Raw genomic sequence first — 19,872 nt, forward strand, 5'->3', positions numbered from 1 at the left:
AGAGTTTATTGATTGATACTCTCAAATTTTTGTCCAATGATATTAATATTTATCAATCAATGTGAAGTTTCATGGTAATCCATATGCAAATATAATAGACAAAACTTATCGAGGGGGGGGTGGAGCATTTTGGGGTAAAAGTTGGGAACCGGTCTGTTTCACACAATGTCAATGTGCTGAATACGATAAGACCCGTTCCCAGGCCGATTTCTCATGTTTTGACCATTTTATTTACATAATCGAAATCGCTGCCAAATTGACCATTATTTTGTTTCTATAATATTCTTTCATAATTTTCGCTTTCTTAGACATGGATAATACAAAATCTTGGGGGCGGCGTGGTCTAGTGGTTATGACTCTCGTATCTCAATCTTAGGGGCGTGGGTTCGATTCCTATAGCCATTGCATGTCTGGCTTCAGCCGCACAGTGGGCCAGGAGAGAGCAAAAGTGCGCCAAAACTAATTTTTGGTCATGGAACAAATTTTGTTTTTTTCATGTTCTAAGCAAAGATAAGAACCTGTAGAATGCCTCCATACAATATTTCTCCATTAAATTGATTTTTAGTTGCCCATTTTTATTCAATATTACCGGGAAATGACTCTTTACGGCTACCGCATGTGTAAATGACACGTTTTAGATATTTCACTGTTTTAACAAAACGGATTGCTTAATTTATTTCTAATTCACGGTGCTCTTTGATGAATGATTGTTTTAAGTGATCAAAGATTTTCAAGATAAAATGATAATCCCTTCAGAGGCAATTTTGGACGAAACCATTTCACAATGGGGGGTTTTAGCAACTTTTTTTTTCATGAGCATTTCTTTTACAAATTGCTGCCGATTGCTGCGCTGTAAATACCATGATGGTCTCTGTTATAGTTTATGCTTTACACTGATACCAAATTTAGCTGCATATACGTGCATTTTCTGGAGATATAACCAATTTTTCAACCACATGTTCGCCGTATTTATCACAAAAATCGTTCCAAGTTAGTGTCCCATTATGCGCGTGCCGAACGTTGCGGGTGACTAAACAAACTCCCCGTCGCGTGCTGGGAGAGAGAGATAGGGGGGGGGGGGTGTCTGGCTCAAGTGTCTGGCTCTTGTGACTGGTGTCTGCCTTTGAAATATTTTCGTTAAACATCCGTAAAGGCAAGCTTTCATTTCCAATTCCACTAACTGTATGATAATACATGTAACACAACTTCATTTTTATGCCAAACTGTTCCATCCCGTGTTCCATATCTGATATGCTGTCATCCTGAGAAGATTAATTCTTAAGGTAAGATTCCCGGGTAGATTATATATATTTGTTTTGTTGTTCATAAACCAAGTAGGGGCTACTCTATATCGCTATAACACACATGACTAGGGATGTGATAGGTCTCACGCAGTTTTCTGACAAAATATGAAATGTGTATAGGACAGAGATGGGATATACGTGGGCTCTATTACATGTATAAGTTGCATTATCATTATTAGTATTTATCCCCCCAAAAGGGTTTGTAACTTCACACACACGTATGAATTCGTTTATCTCTTGGCTCATTCTAAATTTGCTATAATCGTTAGTATCGATCAGGAAGGAAGTGTATATTATCATTTCAAGGATTGTTTGGTTTATGACTCTCATTGACTTTATATGTTTTCCACAGACTAATGGTAACAGGTGACATTGTGATTAGTAGCAAGTTTTTAAGAGTACAACAATCACAGCCTCTTCCCCCTGATGTTCAAAGTATGCTAAAAGATCCTCTTACCAAATACATAATAGTTGGTGAGATAGAGAGAGAGATTCTGATTCGGAATAACTTTGTATACGCCGTTCTTGGTGTAATAGGGCCTTGTACTAATTAACCTGCAGAGGACCCGGCCTCTATTATTTATCACTGGAATCATTATTTTAAAGATTTCACTGTCCACTTCTGGTATCAATCCATTTTAATTTATGTAGGTGTGGTTAATCACTGTACCCAGGGAATGAAAATACTCCTTTTCATTTTTTTTACAATTTCACTTTGAATTTTACAATTCCGGATTCATGGTAGGGCGCCCTCTTTAAGCGATACTCAAGTCACCAATTGAATTATTAATTTTGTACCCCGAGCACAGACTTTTCTTGTTTGTTTGCCTGTTTGTGTGTTTGCTGTTTGCTAATATTTTTAATTATTGCTGAAATTTTTCTAAAACTAGTTTCTGAAAATTTGAAACCTATTGTAGAATTAGAAACATGTAATTTCTTCTCAAATGTTAACAGCCAATCAGAAAACAGTATTTTAACGACGTCATCAATATTTGAAAGTACTTTTATTGAATTCTACGGGTGAAATTACCCCTACGTACCAAATTTAATCGTACAAATTTGTGAATAATGGGTTTTGGCGCACTTTGGGTTCATTCTGGCCCACTGTGAGCCGGTGCTTCAGCAAGAAATTTACCCCCATTGTGCTGCACTCAACCCAGGTGAGGTGAATGTGTACCCGGTAAGAAGAAATTCCTTGAATGCTAAAGCGCCTACAGGTCATGTATATAGGTAGCCGAGCTAAAGCTGTGGTAATAATGATAGCAGGGCCCGCTTGGAGAACAGATTTCGGAACTAAAGTGGTTACACTGGATAAATATATCGTTATTATTATTATCATCAGGATTATTATAAAATCTTGCATACATAAATTCTGCACTATTCGTGAAAATCGGTTATTTCTATTTATGATTTATTAATTATGCAAATTCCTGTATATATTGCAATAGGCCTATTATGCTATAATTTTATGAATTCAGCTCAAACAGTTTTTTTTTAATATAGCATTCGTGTCATTATGAATGATTGTACGGCCCTATATTATCACAGTCATTACTTATGTATTATATCTTTATTTCGTGTATTCTTTGTATTTTCCACCAGTTGTGTTGTACATGTTTTGTTTCGAGGCTGTCAAAATATTGATTATCAACTAATGCAAAATAATTACTTCAATGATTAAATTATTCAATGATGTTTTTTCCACAACTTTAATATAATAATAATAATAACTTGTCTTAAGCGCTTTTCATGACATCCATATCAAAGCGCTTTACAATGTAAAAATATGAAATATATAAACAAAAGTAAATTAGAAATTATATACGAACTACTGGTAAATATAGTCAGGAAAACATACATGCATCCACGCCAATATCTGCATATACAAAGCATTATGTTTGCAAAGTGGGAATGTCAATATCAAAAGCACACTTCTGGTGGCAAACAAAATATATAAAGCTACAATTACTAAATCATTTAACAATCGTTTTCACCTCAGGGACAAACATAACAATAGCAAGGCGTTCGAAGGCATAAGCAGTCTGTCATAGTCCCAGTCGTCCCGGTCATCGTTTTAGAAGGGAGGCAGAACACCCCCCCCCCCTCCTCCCAACAATTGGATGGTAGTTTTTACGTTCTAGCGCATGTTTACTTAAAAAATGGGGACTGAACCCCCCCTCATCCCCCGGCCGGTTCCGCGAAAAGTAATATATTCACACGTCATTTCTTTTATTTTGGCCGAATATCATTGAGCATTTCTTATCCGGGTTGGTGTAAGGACAAAAGAAATATCTATGACAAGGACTGGTGAACGTGATGAAAAGTTACATTGTCATTGTTTTTATACCACCGCAATGATTGATTTCCTTGAACCGATCAGTCATCTAAGATGCACATACAATAACCTTTTTTATTTGCCTTTTCCTGTACCCAAAATGGGAAAATTCCCGATTTCTTCGATTTTGATACTAAAGGTCATGACATCATGTTTTCATTGTGTTACATGATTGATTGATTGATTGATTTTATTGGTCAAGAATATCACAATCATTTTAAGAATACCTTAACAGGATAACCCATGAAAGCCGAAAGGCTTATTTCCAATGGGTTCCTATAGTGATATAGTAACATTAATATATCGTAATATAATACGACAACTTACCACATACTGGAACATGGTTTAAAAAAAAAACAATTCCATCAATCGAATAATTTACAAAATCCTGAAGCTACAATAATCTACCTGACATGAAACAAGATTATATTTTAACATACCCTACATTATTTACAATACTAGAAACCAAGTGTACAACATGTGTGTTTATTACTGGTAATACTGTTCTCGAGTAGATTCCAGTTTTAGGTGCTTCTTTAATGCACTTTTAAAGTGAGGACATTTTTTAACAGCTTTAACCTTATTCGAAGAGCATTCCAAATTTGGATTCGATTGAAATAAAAGGTGTTCCCTATGTTTTGGTAATAAAAAAATTTAAATTACTATTTCTAGTATCGTACCTATGGATACTTGATACACGGGTGAAATTATTTGCTATGTAATGATCTACACTGTTGATCTACCTGATTTTACAGAAAAAAAAAAAAATTGCAGAAAGCAATAACAGAATCATTCTGTAAATTCCTTAAACAGGAATTTTTCTACAATTAAACAGAACAGGTCTGTTTAAAAAGGGGAAAATGGTGTTTTATTTAAGGAAATTTGTAAGGTTCCATACACCAATTACCAATTTCCTGTAATTTTACATGATATAATGTAAGATTACGCAATCTGGTAAGATTACAGGTGTTCACGAGACTCTGCTGCAGGAACTTCTTTTATTTTAAGGATAATTTTTCTAACAGTGTAATGTATCCGAATAGAATATCATATGCACGTGGTGCAATACTAATTGTTTGGGATCTTTGATCTATAGATGGAGTAATCCTGACTTTTCAAGCTCATTACATCCGACGTGTGCTCTTGGGCCTAAAACATTGATCGGGGGGGGGGGGGCGATCGCCCCACCAATGAAAATATTGGGGGCAAATATATTGTTTTGCCCCCCCAATAATTCCGGATGTGCACAAATAAAATAAAATCGTAATGTTACACAGAAATCGGCATGCGAGATTGAGATACACAACTCGTTCTTTATTTAAAATCGTGCTCAAAATGTCCACTCATACAGATTGGAGTATAATTGGAGCTTCATTTCTTTAGCAAAAACCCATACTTTTCATGATTAAATAGGTTAATAGAATGTCCCGTTTTCAGTTCTAAACCTCAAAAGAACTCCCGCTCTGATTTGCAATGATAATCTTGTATTGGGTATATATGTTGTTCTTTATTAAAAACGTCCATTAAACTGTCAATTTTTTTCAGATCGAAATATCAAAATTTTCAGCTCGCGCGCTTCGCGCTCGCATATAATGTTCTTTTAGATACCCATCTTAGTCATTGGTACCAACAATGCTTAGAATATCCAGCTTTCAGGTCAGAATATAAAGTTCGTAACACTTATGGTTTTGCACGTTTCAAAACATTTTCTTTGATTTATGCGTGCAATTAGAATGGCCTATTCATATAAGAAGAAGCGTTCCATGCGAAGATTTTGATGAAAAATATTGAGATATATACACTTGAAAACTATTGACTCTATGTTGCTCAATTGCCTGTTAAATTGATTGTATATTAAAAATATACATTGTCTATTGTCAGCCAAACTATTGTACATTATATTCTCATACTAGAATACAGAAGCTTTGGTGCAACATGAACAATAATCATTTTTGATGCCATTGGCTCTGTTGAATCGTTATAAATTCATACCTTTATTCATTGATTTCCGACAATGTTGATATATTTCATAGTGCCCTTGCTCATACGCCTTGCAAATAATTACATCAGAGCTTCTTTTTTTTATACTTCATTGTGTTAAGGAACCTGGTTTCTTACAAACCCTTTTTTGTTCTGTGTTTATCTGATTGATTTGAATAAAGAGACATTATGATGTAGAACCCGTTCAAGTCGGTTGAGTGCTCGAATGGCCATGGCATGAACGATCAGTCTTATTTGGGGCTACGCAGGAGGATCCCTTTACTCTCTCATAAAATCATTAAAATCATGTTTTAAAAATATGTTAAAAATATGTTCCCTTTTTTTAAAGTAAAAATATGTCTAATTGGAATGCCAGGTGACATGAGACCATTGCACTGCGTCGGTGTGGATTCTATTAGATAAACAAGAAGGTAGTGATGCCGGGTAGTAAGCGCAACTTTGCGTCGATGAAGAGCTCGGTTGACACTGGATTCTTTCTGAAATGCCTAGCTGGTGTGAACGGGTTGTCAGCATCAACGCATACTTAATCGAAAATGCGGCTTCGTTATGGGGCGTCGATCTTCTGATAAATTAATTTTGTTGTATAGGAGGGGGTTTCTATATGTCCACAAACAAAGAATCCCATTCGACACGTTTGATTGATGTAAGATTGCGTCAATGTGAAGGTATTCCAAATTTTAAATTTTTAAAGTATAGTCTTAATGCTTAGTTATAGGCCTATTGTTCAATATCACAGTAATTCACGCGTTTTATGGTATCACAACTCCAATCACCGACTCATGTCAGTTTTCTCTGATCTCTCCATCTATACTTTAGCCTCTGACCTTTTCTGGTTTACAGTTCTTTTAAGGACTCATCTCATAGAAGAATAATTTCAAACCCTCCACTTTCTCTTCTATCCTTCTCACTTTATATCTCTATCCAATTTATAAGTTGGTCCTTCGCAGGGGCCGCGGAACAATTTATCTTGAAAAAAAGGGGAGGGGGCTCAACATGCAGAAAACCACAATCAGATGGTAATTTTTAAGATTCTTGTGGAAAAAAAGTGGGGGTGAATTAAGCGCCCTAGCAGTTTCCATGGTAGTTACAATCAAATGGCAAAGTTGTCATAGTTGAAATTTATTCATAAAAACGGATCCCATGAAAATTTAGCAATTACAATTAATGCCTGAAGAGAACATAATAGAAATCATATATCCATACTACAAGCTAACTAAGTCTATTTATTTATTTATTCATTAAGTTATTTATTTATCTATTCATTTATTCATTTATTTATTTATTCAACTATGTTTCATTAATTAAAATGTAAAAGTGCATGTAAAAAGAAAAAAAGTTGGAGGGTAGACCGGTTCAGTTAAAAAAAAGAAAAAAGAATGCTTTACAACGGAGCCTCCACAAATAGAACATAATCAACATAAATAAAAGAACACGAATCAATAATATTTAGGCCTAACTTGTGCAAACTATGCATGGTGTGCATGGCGAGAATCTCACCTCGCTCTAATTTATATTATTTCAAGAATAAAATGTTTAAAATTAAATGCAAACTCTTTAAAGGAATCGAAGTGGGTGTGGCACGATAACCACGTGACGGTAATTAAAAGGCCTACATTTCGGTCTTTCGACCAATCACAATCAAGCAGTCATGTAGTTACACAATAATTTGGGGGCGGGCGGGGCAATCTTGTATGCACATGTGTATGTGTACATGTGTGATGTTATGTACGTAAGTCTTGTCAATAATTAACAAATCTTGTACTAGTTGTAGGGCGTTGTGTTCCATTTAAGTGGCTGTCGCAAAAGGAATGATTTCCCCTAATCAGCAATTCAATTGATGTTAGCCCTTAAGGTGGCCAGGTTGTACTATAGTATAAAACCAAAAAGAAAGGAATAGCCGAGAGAAAAAACAGCCGGGAGCAGCTAGCATAGCCATAGGCCATAGCCGTAGCTCAGCAGGTCCCAAGCACTCCCAAGCTAGCCAAGTCAGATACCGCCGCGCCGGATACCGGTAAGTGAAGGGAGCTGAACTGAACAGTGAAGACGAAGTGCTTGTATTGGTTGGGCTTGGCCACACGTCCATCGACCCGGGGGGGGGGGGGGGGAGGGGGGGCAGTCAAATATATTGCTGTACACATGCGAGACCAAAATTAATGGGGTGTTTTTTCAGTTTTGGACGCGGTCCGCGCGTGGACTCAATAAGGGTATCAAAAACGCAGATTTTCATGAAAAAGGGTGTTTTGAAAGACTGGTCAATCCGATGGTCAATCGCGGGGTCAAACGTATTTAGGGTATGTTTTTTTCCCCAAAGCTTTTTTTTTAGAGAATAGCCAAACCCGTTTAGGGTATTTTTTTTTCCAAGCTTTTTCCCCCGAGGCCGAGGTCATATTTCGGCAACAACTTGTTTAGGGGCCAAAATGTGTAAATAAAGCCCGCAAAAAACTTGTTAAGGGGTTGTTTTGCACACAGAGAAAAACTTGTTTAGGGAAATTCCTTGGTCACGCGTGTGTACAGCAATATATTTGACTGCCCCCCCCCCCCGGGCCATCGACATGTCAGTGCGAAGTGCTAAAAACGCATAACGTTGCGTATATGAATATGAGCCAATTACCAACAACGGTCCATGATAATATACCGAGATCTGAGACTGAGTTGGACACTGTGTGCAGATTTATTATAGCAGGCCTCACTCACACGTATTGCGAGAGTTAGTAGTAGTATACTAAACCTCGCACCATGAACCACGTTTGGCAGTGGATTTCTAACTAGTGGGTCGCGCGTGCTGCGATCCCACTTCTGGTGTCCACAACACACGACTTCTATGGCTTGATTTTTCTGTGCGCAGCGGCATGTAATGAACCCTTGAGTGAGCAGGCCTATGTGAATGATCAGTGATAGGCCCGGCTAATTAATAACTGATAGAGGTCTAGTCCTATGCCTGGAGGCCGGGGGCCACTTCCATTGACGAATGGATACCATGCGCGACCATGGGGTCTCGAAAAGCACCCCAAGGGCCTAAACACGTATTTTCCATATTCTGAAAATGCATCCCTTATCATGCAAGTATTGGCATATGAAACCCTACCCTTAACATGTATTGAAAACAAAACGATACTCTTGCCAAGTATTCCCTGAATTGACCCCCTAAACAAGTACAGCGATATTTTATTGTAATATGACACGGACGTCGGTTTTACCTTCCAACATCATTGGATTTAGTACAGCCCCACATCTAGCGCAAATCGTACTCTAAAACACGTAGTGTTGACTCTTGGGGCAGAAAGTGCATCCTTAATAAAACATTTTAATCTTGATTTTTTACACCCACGAAATTTGACCCTAAACACGTAGCTTTCCTAGCGAAAACAGATACCCTTTTTTCATTATTTTAGTGTTTTTGACACCCTTATTACGTTACGTATGTAATGTGCCCTATCTTGAAAAAGACATCCTTTTAACATGTTTTTTTGGTTGCGCATGGTATCCACTTGTCAATGTAAGTGCCCCCCCCCCCCCCCGGGTCCTATGTGGTTTACTGACTTGCATAAATAAATGTGCATATATGTATGTGCATCACTGCATGATCATTTATATCGCCTTCCAGTGTGTGACATCCAGGCCCAGGCCAGATGGGTGTTTCATATAAAGCTGTTTCATGTTTGTAAGCGACTTGATTTAAAGAACGACTGGTGAGCCTTCCTTAGTTACGCTCTAAATAATCACCAATGAACATTTATATATTAATGGTTAATATCCAACCACAAGAAAGGATCACCAGTTATTATATTCTTAAGTTAAAGTCGCTCGTCAAGCTTCACTTAGGATAGCTGTATGAAATGGCCCCCAGGCCAGGGCTTAGGTCAGATAGCTAACTTACACCTAACCCAGGGAGCTCCGGCCCGCGGAGCCTAGGAGTCGTCCATGTAATACTTGTCAAACATATACTCTCCAAAATGGGGTCGGAATAGCACTTCAAATAAAAGGGGAAAAAATGAATTATGCACTTACCTCGATTATATGGATGAAGGTCTATCGTGACACAGCTGTCCGGACATCGGGACACAAACTGGACCCTCAAAAAAAGGAAAAGTTAGACGTCTATGTCGCGTTCGTTTTGGTATCGATCTACCATTTTGTTTTTAAATCTGACAGAAGGAAAACGAACGAGACAGAATTTTTCCTTTTTTTGAGGGTCCAGTTTGTGCCTTTATGTCAGGATAGCTGTGTCATGATAGACCTTCATCCATATAATCGAGGTACATGTAAGTGCATAATTTATTTTTCCCCTTTTATTTGAAGTGCAATTCTGACCCCATTCTACCCCATTTTGGAGAGTATATGTTTGACAAGTATTACACGGACGACTCCTGGTGTAAGTTAACCCAGGGAGCATAATTTATTTTTCCCCTTTTATTTGAAGTGCAATTCTGACCCCATTCTACCCCATTTTGGAGAGTATATGTTTGACAAGTATTGCACGGACGACTCCTGGTGTAAGTTAACCCAGGGAGCTCCGGCCCGTGTTACACCAGGCGTTTGTACACAAATTATCCAGATCCAGATCCTATTAATGCTAATTCCCCTGGGTTACAGGGGCCCGGGCCATGGGTTTGGCCTATTGCTAGAAATAGCTCAGGTGATGGTTTTTATACACTGCACCACAAATTAATTGTAATTAGACCCTACACTGGAAATGATTTATAAATATTATATTGAATTTTATACAAATAGGGATTAGGCATACTAAGTATTACTAGGCATGATGTGAGATTTCACATGAGGTGACAGAAAGATGCTCTATTCAAAGAGGCGTCGCCGAGTTGAATCAATAGTGTTTCCTCTCACAGAGTGCGAAATGCGTATCATATTACACATAACATTCACTGTTTGTATTGTGCAACTCCTCAGAAAATAACAAAAATATGAACAATAATAGATTTTCCCTACGTTAATTTATGAAAATGAGGAGAGAATTATTTTCCAATTCATGGAAAACAACACTTTCCAACTTTTGTAAATGAGCATTGTTCCTCCACCTTGTAATGGAAGTGCTGCCCGGACCTATAACCAGGCTTAAAAAGCATGATTGTTTCATAAAATGTTGATGTCCAATGAAATGAATACCGGTAGTACAATGAATACATTCTTACAGTATACAAATGATGCACAGATTTGAGTGCATCGGTAGGTCTGTGAGCATAAGGTAACTATGGAACTATTAATGCACCTCGTGGGTTTAGACTAGTTTCCGTAGTTACCGCATACTCGCTAGTCCTACCGATGCACAAACAAACCTGTGTATTATAGAATGGTGAAATTTTTGGCGAAAAATCAATTTTTTACAACAATGCATACGTAATAACCGATGCATGGCCAGCCATGCATAAGTAATTACCGGATGCATGGCTGGCCAGACGTTGGTAATCACTTATGCATGATACCCATTCTATAGTAGATCATAATCATCAGCTGCTTGATACTTTTCTACAGGTTTCCTGAAGGAGTAGTTCCCAACACGTGTCCAAGATGATGACTGCTGTCAAAAGCGTGTTTACCAGTAGCCATCTCCAGATGCCGGAGTATGAGCCAGTCAAAACATATGAAGTAAGTAGGGCTTCATGCATACATGCATTCTAAAGCTCTTAAACTAAAAACCAAAACTCAAGGTGAGAATCGATCTTATCTGAAAGAATAAAATGACTGGAGCAATTTGAAATAAGTAATCGGTTTACTAGAATTCAGAGAGTTATGAAAGTTTGAAAGGGCCTGTTTTTCTGTGGGGATCCTCCAATTGGCAAATATGCTTTAAATTGTCTGAATTTGTAGACAACTCTTGATTTACTAAATAGGTTCATTATTGCGGACTGAAATAATCGCTAGAGGGTATTAATTTGTCTCGCAATCTACTATGGTCAACAAGGAAATTCGTGATCACTCTCGCAAAAAGTGTTCACTAGCTTACAAGTTCACGAGCTTTCGAGTGCCGTTGCAACTCTTTATCAAGTGACGAAAATTATCTGATAACGTAGTCTATTTATACCAATCCCCAGGACCGTACGCACGAACGCCAAGGGATCAGAAGGTTTTCAAGACTTGCACAGTCTTGCCATACATAGATGGTCTTTCAACACAACTCAAACGCCGATTAGAAGGTCACGGTATCCGAACGGTTTTCCGCTCGGACACCACCCTACACAAACAGCTTGTACACCCCAAAGACCCCATCCCTGATCACAGATGTGATGGCGTAGTATACAACATTCCTTGCCAGGGATGTGACGGGTCTTACATCAGTAAAACAGCCCGACCGATAGTTGAACGTATTTCTGAACACAAGCGCGATGTTCGGTTACAGCGAACCGACACATTCGCGGTGGCAGAACATACTTGGGAGAAGCAACACCACCCAGATTGGGAGGGTGTACATTGCGTTGCCACAGAGAGACATTGGTAAACACGCAGGATTAAGGAGGCTATTAGTATACGTCTTTGTCCTAACAACTTCAACAGAGACAGCGGGATCGACATCCCCGATTTCTGGATGCGCTGATTGGTGAAACGCCCGACCAATCACACAACGGATCAGTGCCCACCTATTGTTCCCACGTTCGTGCGTACGGTCCAGGGGATTGGTATAAATAGACTACGTTATCAGATAATTTTCGTCACTTGATAAAGAGTTGCAGCGGCACTCGAAAGCTCGTGAACTTGTAAGCTAGTGAACACTTTTTGCGAGAGTGATCACGAATTTCCTTGATGACCATAGTAGATTGCGATTTGTTTTGAAACTTAATCTGCTTAAAGAATAAATTATCAACTCATATTCTTTGAGAATATCTTTGCCATTTTAATACACACTTGATTGAATTTATCAAGTATATTGCAGGATTGAGTTTTTACTTTTTGACCATATAAATTTGTGTACTATTTGTTGTAGAAAGGGTATGAAGAGCGGAGGTATGAGCCATCCCGTTGGGTATCAACCTCCCTGGACCTTATGACATCAGAGGAAGCAACGATCTCTAAGAAGGAAAGACGTGAATCATTTTTCAAGCTTTTCAATTACATTTCAGGAGAAAATGAAGGCAGTAAGTAATCACATCATCACATCAGTTTATATGTTTTTTCCAGTGAAATTTAAACATCAAATCATGGACCAAATGAGCCAACAATTAAGAGAGTAAAAGGATTTTTGGTATAGCTAACAGCACATTATGAGTTATGATGTCAGAATAAACCTACTAACGAGGGAATAGTAATTACATGAGGACACAGGGTGAATGGCACCCCCGAAATGCCCGAAAGAGCTCTAAGATTTAAAAAAAAGGGGGGAAAAGAGAGAGAGCCCAACAAATTCACATACCATCTAATTCAAATTGTAATACAGTGCAATAAATTTGGCTAGGGAGATTTATAAAAGGTAAGGCCATAAGGTAACTCTGGAAAGTTTTTTTTTTTCTTCAATTTTTCTCCTGATACTAAATGTATATCATGGAACCCTTTTCTATAAAGTAAGTCTTTCTAAGACTGTGGCCCGTATTCTGAAGTCGGGTTTAACTTAAACTCAGGTTTAAAGTTGTGGTTTAAGTATGGATAGCCAATTGTTACATAAATCAGTAACACAGTAGAGATATCATATTTCAGCCCTTTGGCTCTTTAATCATTCATAATTGTCTAGGAAGTATAAATATATGATTGTCTTCACCATTGAAGAATCAGAAAAGGGCACAGTAAATATAAGAAACATACAAATTAATAAAAATTTTGACACTTTTGGCTTCCCATAATTTTAGCACAGAGTTAGACCATGGTCTAAGTTAAACCTGACTTCAGAATACGGGCCTGTAACTCTGGGAAGATGTTAGAAATAATGAATACCTTTTCACAGAACCACTCAGTACCACTTTTTAGTAATATTAGGGTGTGCATGACTGCATGTGAATGTAATTTTTCTAATCATGTTTAATATTATGGATGAATAATGATGTTGATGGTTGGCACACAAATGTATGCCTTTTTGCACTGCCAAGCTACTTCTATAGTACTTAAATAGCCAACAGCTCAGCACTGCAACATATTAACAAAACAAACAAAAACAAAAACTGTCCCAAGAAGAACATAAAATCTTTATTTTCTTTTTTTATTTGAACCTTAATAAGAAAGGGATGGGGGCTGATTCAACCCCCTCAACCTTTTTCACAATTTATAATGTGATAAGCTGGCGCAACATTATTCTCAACTTTGAACACCAAATTTGCGACCCTGGGTATGTGGCTCCAATATTATTGCAAAATTTTTTAATTGCATGTCAGACCCAAATTGCAAAAAAAATGTGAATTTGTGTAGGAATGAAATACATTTTGTTTTCTTTTGTATTAATTTAGTTTGTTTACTTTGTCAGAATAGTTTTGTCTTTTAAGAGTTGAAACCAGATGGGAATGGTATCAGTCATGAATCAAATAAATTGAAATTTCAATAACTTACGCCACCGCACACCTTACGACTGTTCGCGATCCGATTTTGGAACAAATCACATTTTGCTCTTTTTTTAATGGAACATATCATTTTATTTGAGGTTAAAATTAATTGAAAGAATACTAATATAACTATTTTGAAAGATTGCAAGCCTTTATTTTCGAGTAAAGGCCAAATTAGTTTAAAATCATAGCCAATCTTACGACTGCTATGACGTCATTACAACTAGATATTAAATTTGCTTTTATTCTAAGGATGATATCATAGTCACAGATTTGATCATAGGTATTCGTACGACGATTTCGAACATTACACAGTAAGATATTCCAAGTCTCGATATTAGCATCAAATTCTACTGCGTTTTATTCCAAAATTGAGTCGCAGACCAATCATAAGGTGTGCGGTCGCCTTTAGAGATATTTTTCCCAGTCTGCATGTCCAACATCAACATTACAAATGCTAAACATCGTCTTTCCTTTACATTGTATGTTGAGTGAATTCAGTTTTTGTTTGACATCATTTCACAGGTCAGAAGATAGAGATGACAGCCCCAGTAGCAAGACAGTACATTCCAGGACAAGGACCAGCGTGTGAGACTAAATACACAATGTCATTCTTTGTTCCAAGAGAGTTTACAGAGAATACACCTAAACCAAAAGCTCCTGATGTATCTATCACCAACCTACCACAAATGACTGTCTTTGTCAAGTAAGATTTGCTTTATAATTTAGTTACTTTATTCATTTCCTGGAGTACAGAAAGAGTAGCAATCAAATGCAACACCAAAAATCAATTCAACTTTGACCTTCAATCAATGAAATTTGCATATTAGGGACTTGTGCTTGCCTTTTTGAGTTCTTTCAAACTCAACCTTTACTGCACAGGGCCCCTGTACAATGATAATAGCGTTTGTTCTGATCATACAGTATTCACTTGATTCCATTTTCTTGCTAAGAAGCATATTTACTTGATACATTTTCATTTAATTGTTTGAAGAATACCATCAAACTGGAGGATGAATGAAATTACATTAGTTTTTGGAAAGTATACCTTAAAAGTAGGCATTTAATGCAAACCAACTTTTTTGCCTCCTGTCATTTGGGCTATATAAATGCCTATTATTATTATTATTATGAAGAATTTGCACATTTCAGAGTTTTACATCAGTAGTTCTGGGTAGTTTCTGGGTCAAATTGCTTCTTTTTGGACATGCAAAATTGGACAAGTTGAATTTAAAGCTATGAAGCTACATGTTTGTGTACATGCTTTCCACAACAGTGGACGGAACATTTTTCTGTTTATTTCAAGAAATAAGTTTACTATTAAGAGTTCTATTTAAGAAAATTTGTATCAAAGTCCTCTTCATTCCTGTGTAAAAAAAAAAACCTGCTTCACACATCAACTTTTGTGTTGTAGTCAAATGCAAATATGTAGCGAATTGCAATGCAATACCAGTTAAATTGTTCTTATGGGTAATAGCAGGATGTGTAGAATCTGATTTATCTAGGTTGACATCTTGATTGCAAGTTGGAGGAATCATTGTCTCTGTTTATGTCAATTATTATGTATTTATTGTCTCTCACCAATTATCAAAGGATTGTTCCATGAAAGTTGTCAGCACTGACGAATTGACTTTCTCTGACAGTTATAGTGACAGTCAGAGGCTAGTACCTCTCAGCCAATCAAAATCAAGGATTTTGCTTATTAAATTAGACAACTCGTCAGTGCTGACAACTTTCATGAAATGCCCCCTGGTTGTCACATGACACCTCACAAATATGCTGTTCTCTGATATTCTCATTAAAGGAAGTTTAGTGGGTTTGCCGATGACGATAAGTACCTTGAGGAGATGAAAAGGTTTGTTTCAATCCTGGAAGAAGATGGCCATCAGGTCAAGGATGATGTGTACTACTTTGCTGGATATGACAGTCCTTTCAAGCTGTTAAATCGTAGGAATGAGGTCTGGCTGGTCAAAGACTGCGAGGACGGTCAGCTATCACATCAAGTCGTCCCTAATGCTTCATCAGATGGAGACCCATCTGAAAAGCTTGAGCCAAGTGGAGGGGAGGAACAATCTTACCTAGAGAATCCAGCTGGAGCAGTAGGTGGAGCTGAGGCAGCAGGAACTGCCTCTGAAGATCAGACCTTTAATGAGAATTCCAATGAAATAGGCATGGACTAATGAAAGCAAGTAGATCTGACTGTTTTTGAAGGAGACCCATTAATCATCCTAATTTATGAAGTTATACTTGAATAAAAGACTGACACAACTCATCCTTCAGAGATTTACCGTAGTTTAATATGCGAGTAGCATGGTCCTTACAGGATGGACATCATGCTAGTACATGACTTTAAAACTGAACTTGTACCAAGTAATTATCCTTCAGTCTTGGGGTGGTTCTAAACATACGTCGAAAGTGGACAGTCTGGTGTCAGAGTTGGCTTGACTTATGTGTAACACCCCCCTTTTTTTTCAGAAGCCGAACTGACGCCAGCTCAGACAGAGTCCACCTCTGGAAGTGGTTTGAAGCCAGCATCATGCCAGCTTCAGTCCTGCAATTCGTATGTGTATCACCCCTAAGTGGACTCAAGCCAGCTTGACCACTGAACTGGAAATAATGAACAATAATTATAGGTATAAAATGAACTGTGCAAAAGCAATGAAAATTTAAATGAAAAGTCAGGTCTCCTGTGTCAGGTAAATTGGCAACATGAAGCTTAAGTGTTGACACACAATTGCATTTCCTGGACTACACGTATCAGGAGGTATAATGATCTTGTGGCTGCTTTAAATTGCAGGTGTGAAGGAGGCTCCAAAGCTGGCAGTAGAGCAAGCTACAAACCTGGCGCATGTGTATCAAGAGCCTCGGAGTACCCAAAACAAGAATTGAGAATTTTGTCGTGTTTTTCTCAACCTAAAGAATTTTTCGAATAATCTTTTTTTTCCAGATAACATGAATATTAAACACTTTAATCAGGTTGTCGAAAGTACATGTATATACATTTTTTCTTCAGATTTTTGCAATTTTGTTACCGTTTTCACTTGGCACATACATCAGCTGTGAAAAACTACTTTTATTTTTTTACATGCTTATGTTTACAATCATGACATTCACGTTGTAATGACTATGGCTCTTTGGGAGGCATGCTTTGCACAGTATGATATGAAAAAATTCTTATGCTTTGGCATTCTACTTAAAGGATAACTGACAATGCAGTATTAATTGTATATTAATTGTATATTGAAACAAGATGTCAGCAACTGAGAAAGAACAAAATCCCTGGTTTGCTTATGGTGGAATTCATGAATGTCTTTACTTTAAATGTTCGGATACACAGGGTCTCATATACTGCCAACTATCGCCAAGAAGTATTTAAAAGTATATATATATATTAGACATTTTAGAGATCATGTAAATATCCAAGATTTTAAAGATAGGTATACCTTGAAAATAGGTTTAATTGAACAGAAGATCCCTTGTAGAACCGAATATGGATATTTAAGCTAATTACCAAATGTAAAAAAGGTATAGGTGGTAAAATTTATGATTATTGTTAAAGTGCACAAGCTATGTGCCATGTATACAGTTTGTGCTATATACATGTCTAATCACAAACTGCTACTTTTCAACTCATCGCCTAATTGACAGCGATCACAGGAGATAATACCAAGAAAATGTAATGTTAATATTCTTTAAAGGGGAAGTTCACCCAGACAAAAGTTTATTGTAAAAATAGAAAAAGTAACAAAAAAATATTGCCAGATATTTGAGGAAAATCTGTTGAAGAATAAAAGTGATTAGTTCTAATTACTGGTATTTGATTTGTGACGTCATATGAGAGCAGATTTCCTTCATATCATATTGTAAAAAATCAATGAAATGTCATTTTCTCAGAAAATCGAAAATGGTTTGTTATACATTCAGTATATCAATAGACAAATCATTTCACACCCGTTCCTAAAAAAAATTTTATAAGTCATCACAAACCATTAACAAATTGAAATTTATGGATTGCTTATTACATAAAATGGGGCAGCTGCTCGTATATGACATCATAAATCCAAAATTTAAGATTCTAATAACTTAATCTTTAATGGATTTTCTTCAAACCTTCAATATTTTTAATTATTTTTTTCTGCTATTTTTCCAACAAATTTTTCTTCACAGTGAACTTCCCCTTAATTAAGTGAAGAATTTCCATCATGGGTCAATGGATTTAGAGACCCCAGTTTTACATTATTGAATATGTAATTTCTGTGATCTATGATGTTATGTATATTATATTTCATTTTGAATTTGATTTTTTATTCTCAATTGTAGAAAACTGGGGACTCAAACACAATTACTACACCTGTAAAAGCTTGTTGGTTATACTAATGATGATACATTATTAACATTATCTTTCATATATTTTCAATCAAAATGTGTTAGGTTCAGAAAGAAAGATGTGAAATTTTACATTTGATGATTTTTTTTTTCTAAATTCAAGTGTTAATAATAATATGTATATTTTGAATCATTTATATGATTATATTTATGACTGATATCATGTTTGTGTACTAATTGCTTTGATTAAAAGATGTTATAATTTTTCAAGAAATATTCAATTTTTATTTTTTTCTTTCACAAGACTTGTGTACATATATGTATTGGTTTATCAGAAAGAAAACCTAACTTTCATTTTAGCTCAGAGAATGATATGAAACAAGTAACAGTTTAAGTCAAATTTCTGAAAAGTGCATGTTATTAAAGGGGTACTTCTGGCTGAAAATAATACGATTTGAACAGATAAAGATAGATGAGACTGTTAAACAAAACAATAAAAATATCATTAAAATCAGACAAGGATTAACAAAGCTATGTTAGTTTTAAGCTTTGCATTATTCCATTGAAACAGTTCTATAGGCATGTCTTCATGAATATTCAATAAGCAAACTGATGTCATATCCCCACTTGTTCTTTTGTATGTTATTACATGAAACTGTTTATTCAAATTTTGTCATCCATGAACCAACAAAATTGATTAACAACTGAACTAATACAATTACATATTCATTGCTGCAACTTACTTTATTATAAGGGAGATATATCCTGCACACATGTATGAAATGATTATGATTTCATGTAAAAAAGGAAAGTGGGGATGTGATGTCATAAGCCTATCTACTATTCATGCCAATGTGCATTTAACTGTTTTCACAAAATATTGCTAAACTTTGAAACTCAACTTTGTTATCAGATTTTGATGAAATTTTCAGCATTTTGCTTGGTGAATTTCATTCTATTTATTTAGATATAATTGTTTTCAGCCAGGAGTACCCCTCATAACATTTAAATATAACCTTGATGGTGTTTCTAGGTTTCTAGTACCGTACTTCACTGATATCTTATTTCCTAAACATAATACAAATGGAAAACAAAAATTGTTTCCTGAGTCGTACCATTCTTATTTAAGAACCTCCTGCTTTGATCATATAGAGAAAATTCAACTCAAATGGATAAAAGTACCTTTTTTTTTCAGAGTAACATCTATCAGGGTTCCCAGCCCATCAGGGAAAATTATCTTTCTTTTGTCCAGTCGGAAAAATCAGGGAATTTGATTTTAAAAATCCCTCAAATCAGGAAAAAAATCCTCAAATCTGGGAAAATCAGGGAATTTTGATCAGCCCAAATGACAAAAGCACGGTAGTCAGACTCTGCTATATTTTGTTGCATATCAAAACATCCACTGAATGACTGGTTATGGTGGTACCAA

The 19,872-nt window shown here is 36.4% G+C and overlaps 1 protein-coding gene across 2 annotated transcripts; it reads left to right on the top strand.

The window, feature by feature from the left end:
* The first annotated feature begins 7,335 nt into the window (after positions 1 to 7,335).
* On the top strand, positions 7,336 to 18,717 carry LOC129277979 (heme-binding protein 2-like). 2 transcript variants are annotated; one of them, XM_064110679.1, is made up of 6 exons: positions 7,336 to 7,651; positions 11,131 to 11,244; positions 12,578 to 12,728; positions 14,643 to 14,823; positions 15,922 to 16,302; positions 16,593 to 18,717. In XM_064110679.1, exons 2-5 carry the CDS (start codon positions 11,167 to 11,169, stop codon positions 16,295 to 16,297), a joined length of 786 nt encoding a protein of 261 aa, XP_063966749.1. In that variant the 5' UTR covers positions 7,336 to 7,651; positions 11,131 to 11,166; the 3' UTR covers positions 16,298 to 16,302; positions 16,593 to 18,717. The 2 variants fall into 2 exon arrangements, with proteins under 2 accessions (XP_063966749.1, XP_054770146.2); XM_054914171.2 differs by having other exon boundaries at positions 15,922 to 18,717.
* The last annotated feature ends 1,155 nt before the right edge of the window (positions 18,718 to 19,872 follow it).

This window comes from Lytechinus pictus, chromosome 15, assembly GCF_037042905.1.
Source record: "Lytechinus pictus isolate F3 Inbred chromosome 15, Lp3.0, whole genome shotgun sequence".
Classification (NCBI taxonomy): domain Eukaryota; kingdom Metazoa; phylum Echinodermata; class Echinoidea; order Temnopleuroida; family Toxopneustidae; genus Lytechinus; species Lytechinus pictus.

Excerpts from the sequence above, each read along its gene's own strand:
- LOC129277979 (XM_054914171.2), top strand. The coding sequence starts at position 11,167 with ATGATGACTGCTGTCAAAAGCGTGTTTACCAGTAGCCATCTCCAGATG. Across the intron at positions 11,245-12,577 it reads AGCCAGTCAAAACATATGAA|AAAGGGTATGAAGAGCGGAG; the intron begins GTAAGTAGGGCT and ends TATTTGTTGTAG. Across the intron at positions 14,824-15,921 it reads CAAATGACTGTCTTTGTCAA|GAAGTTTAGTGGGTTTGCCG; the intron begins GTAAGATTTGCT and ends TTCTCATTAAAG.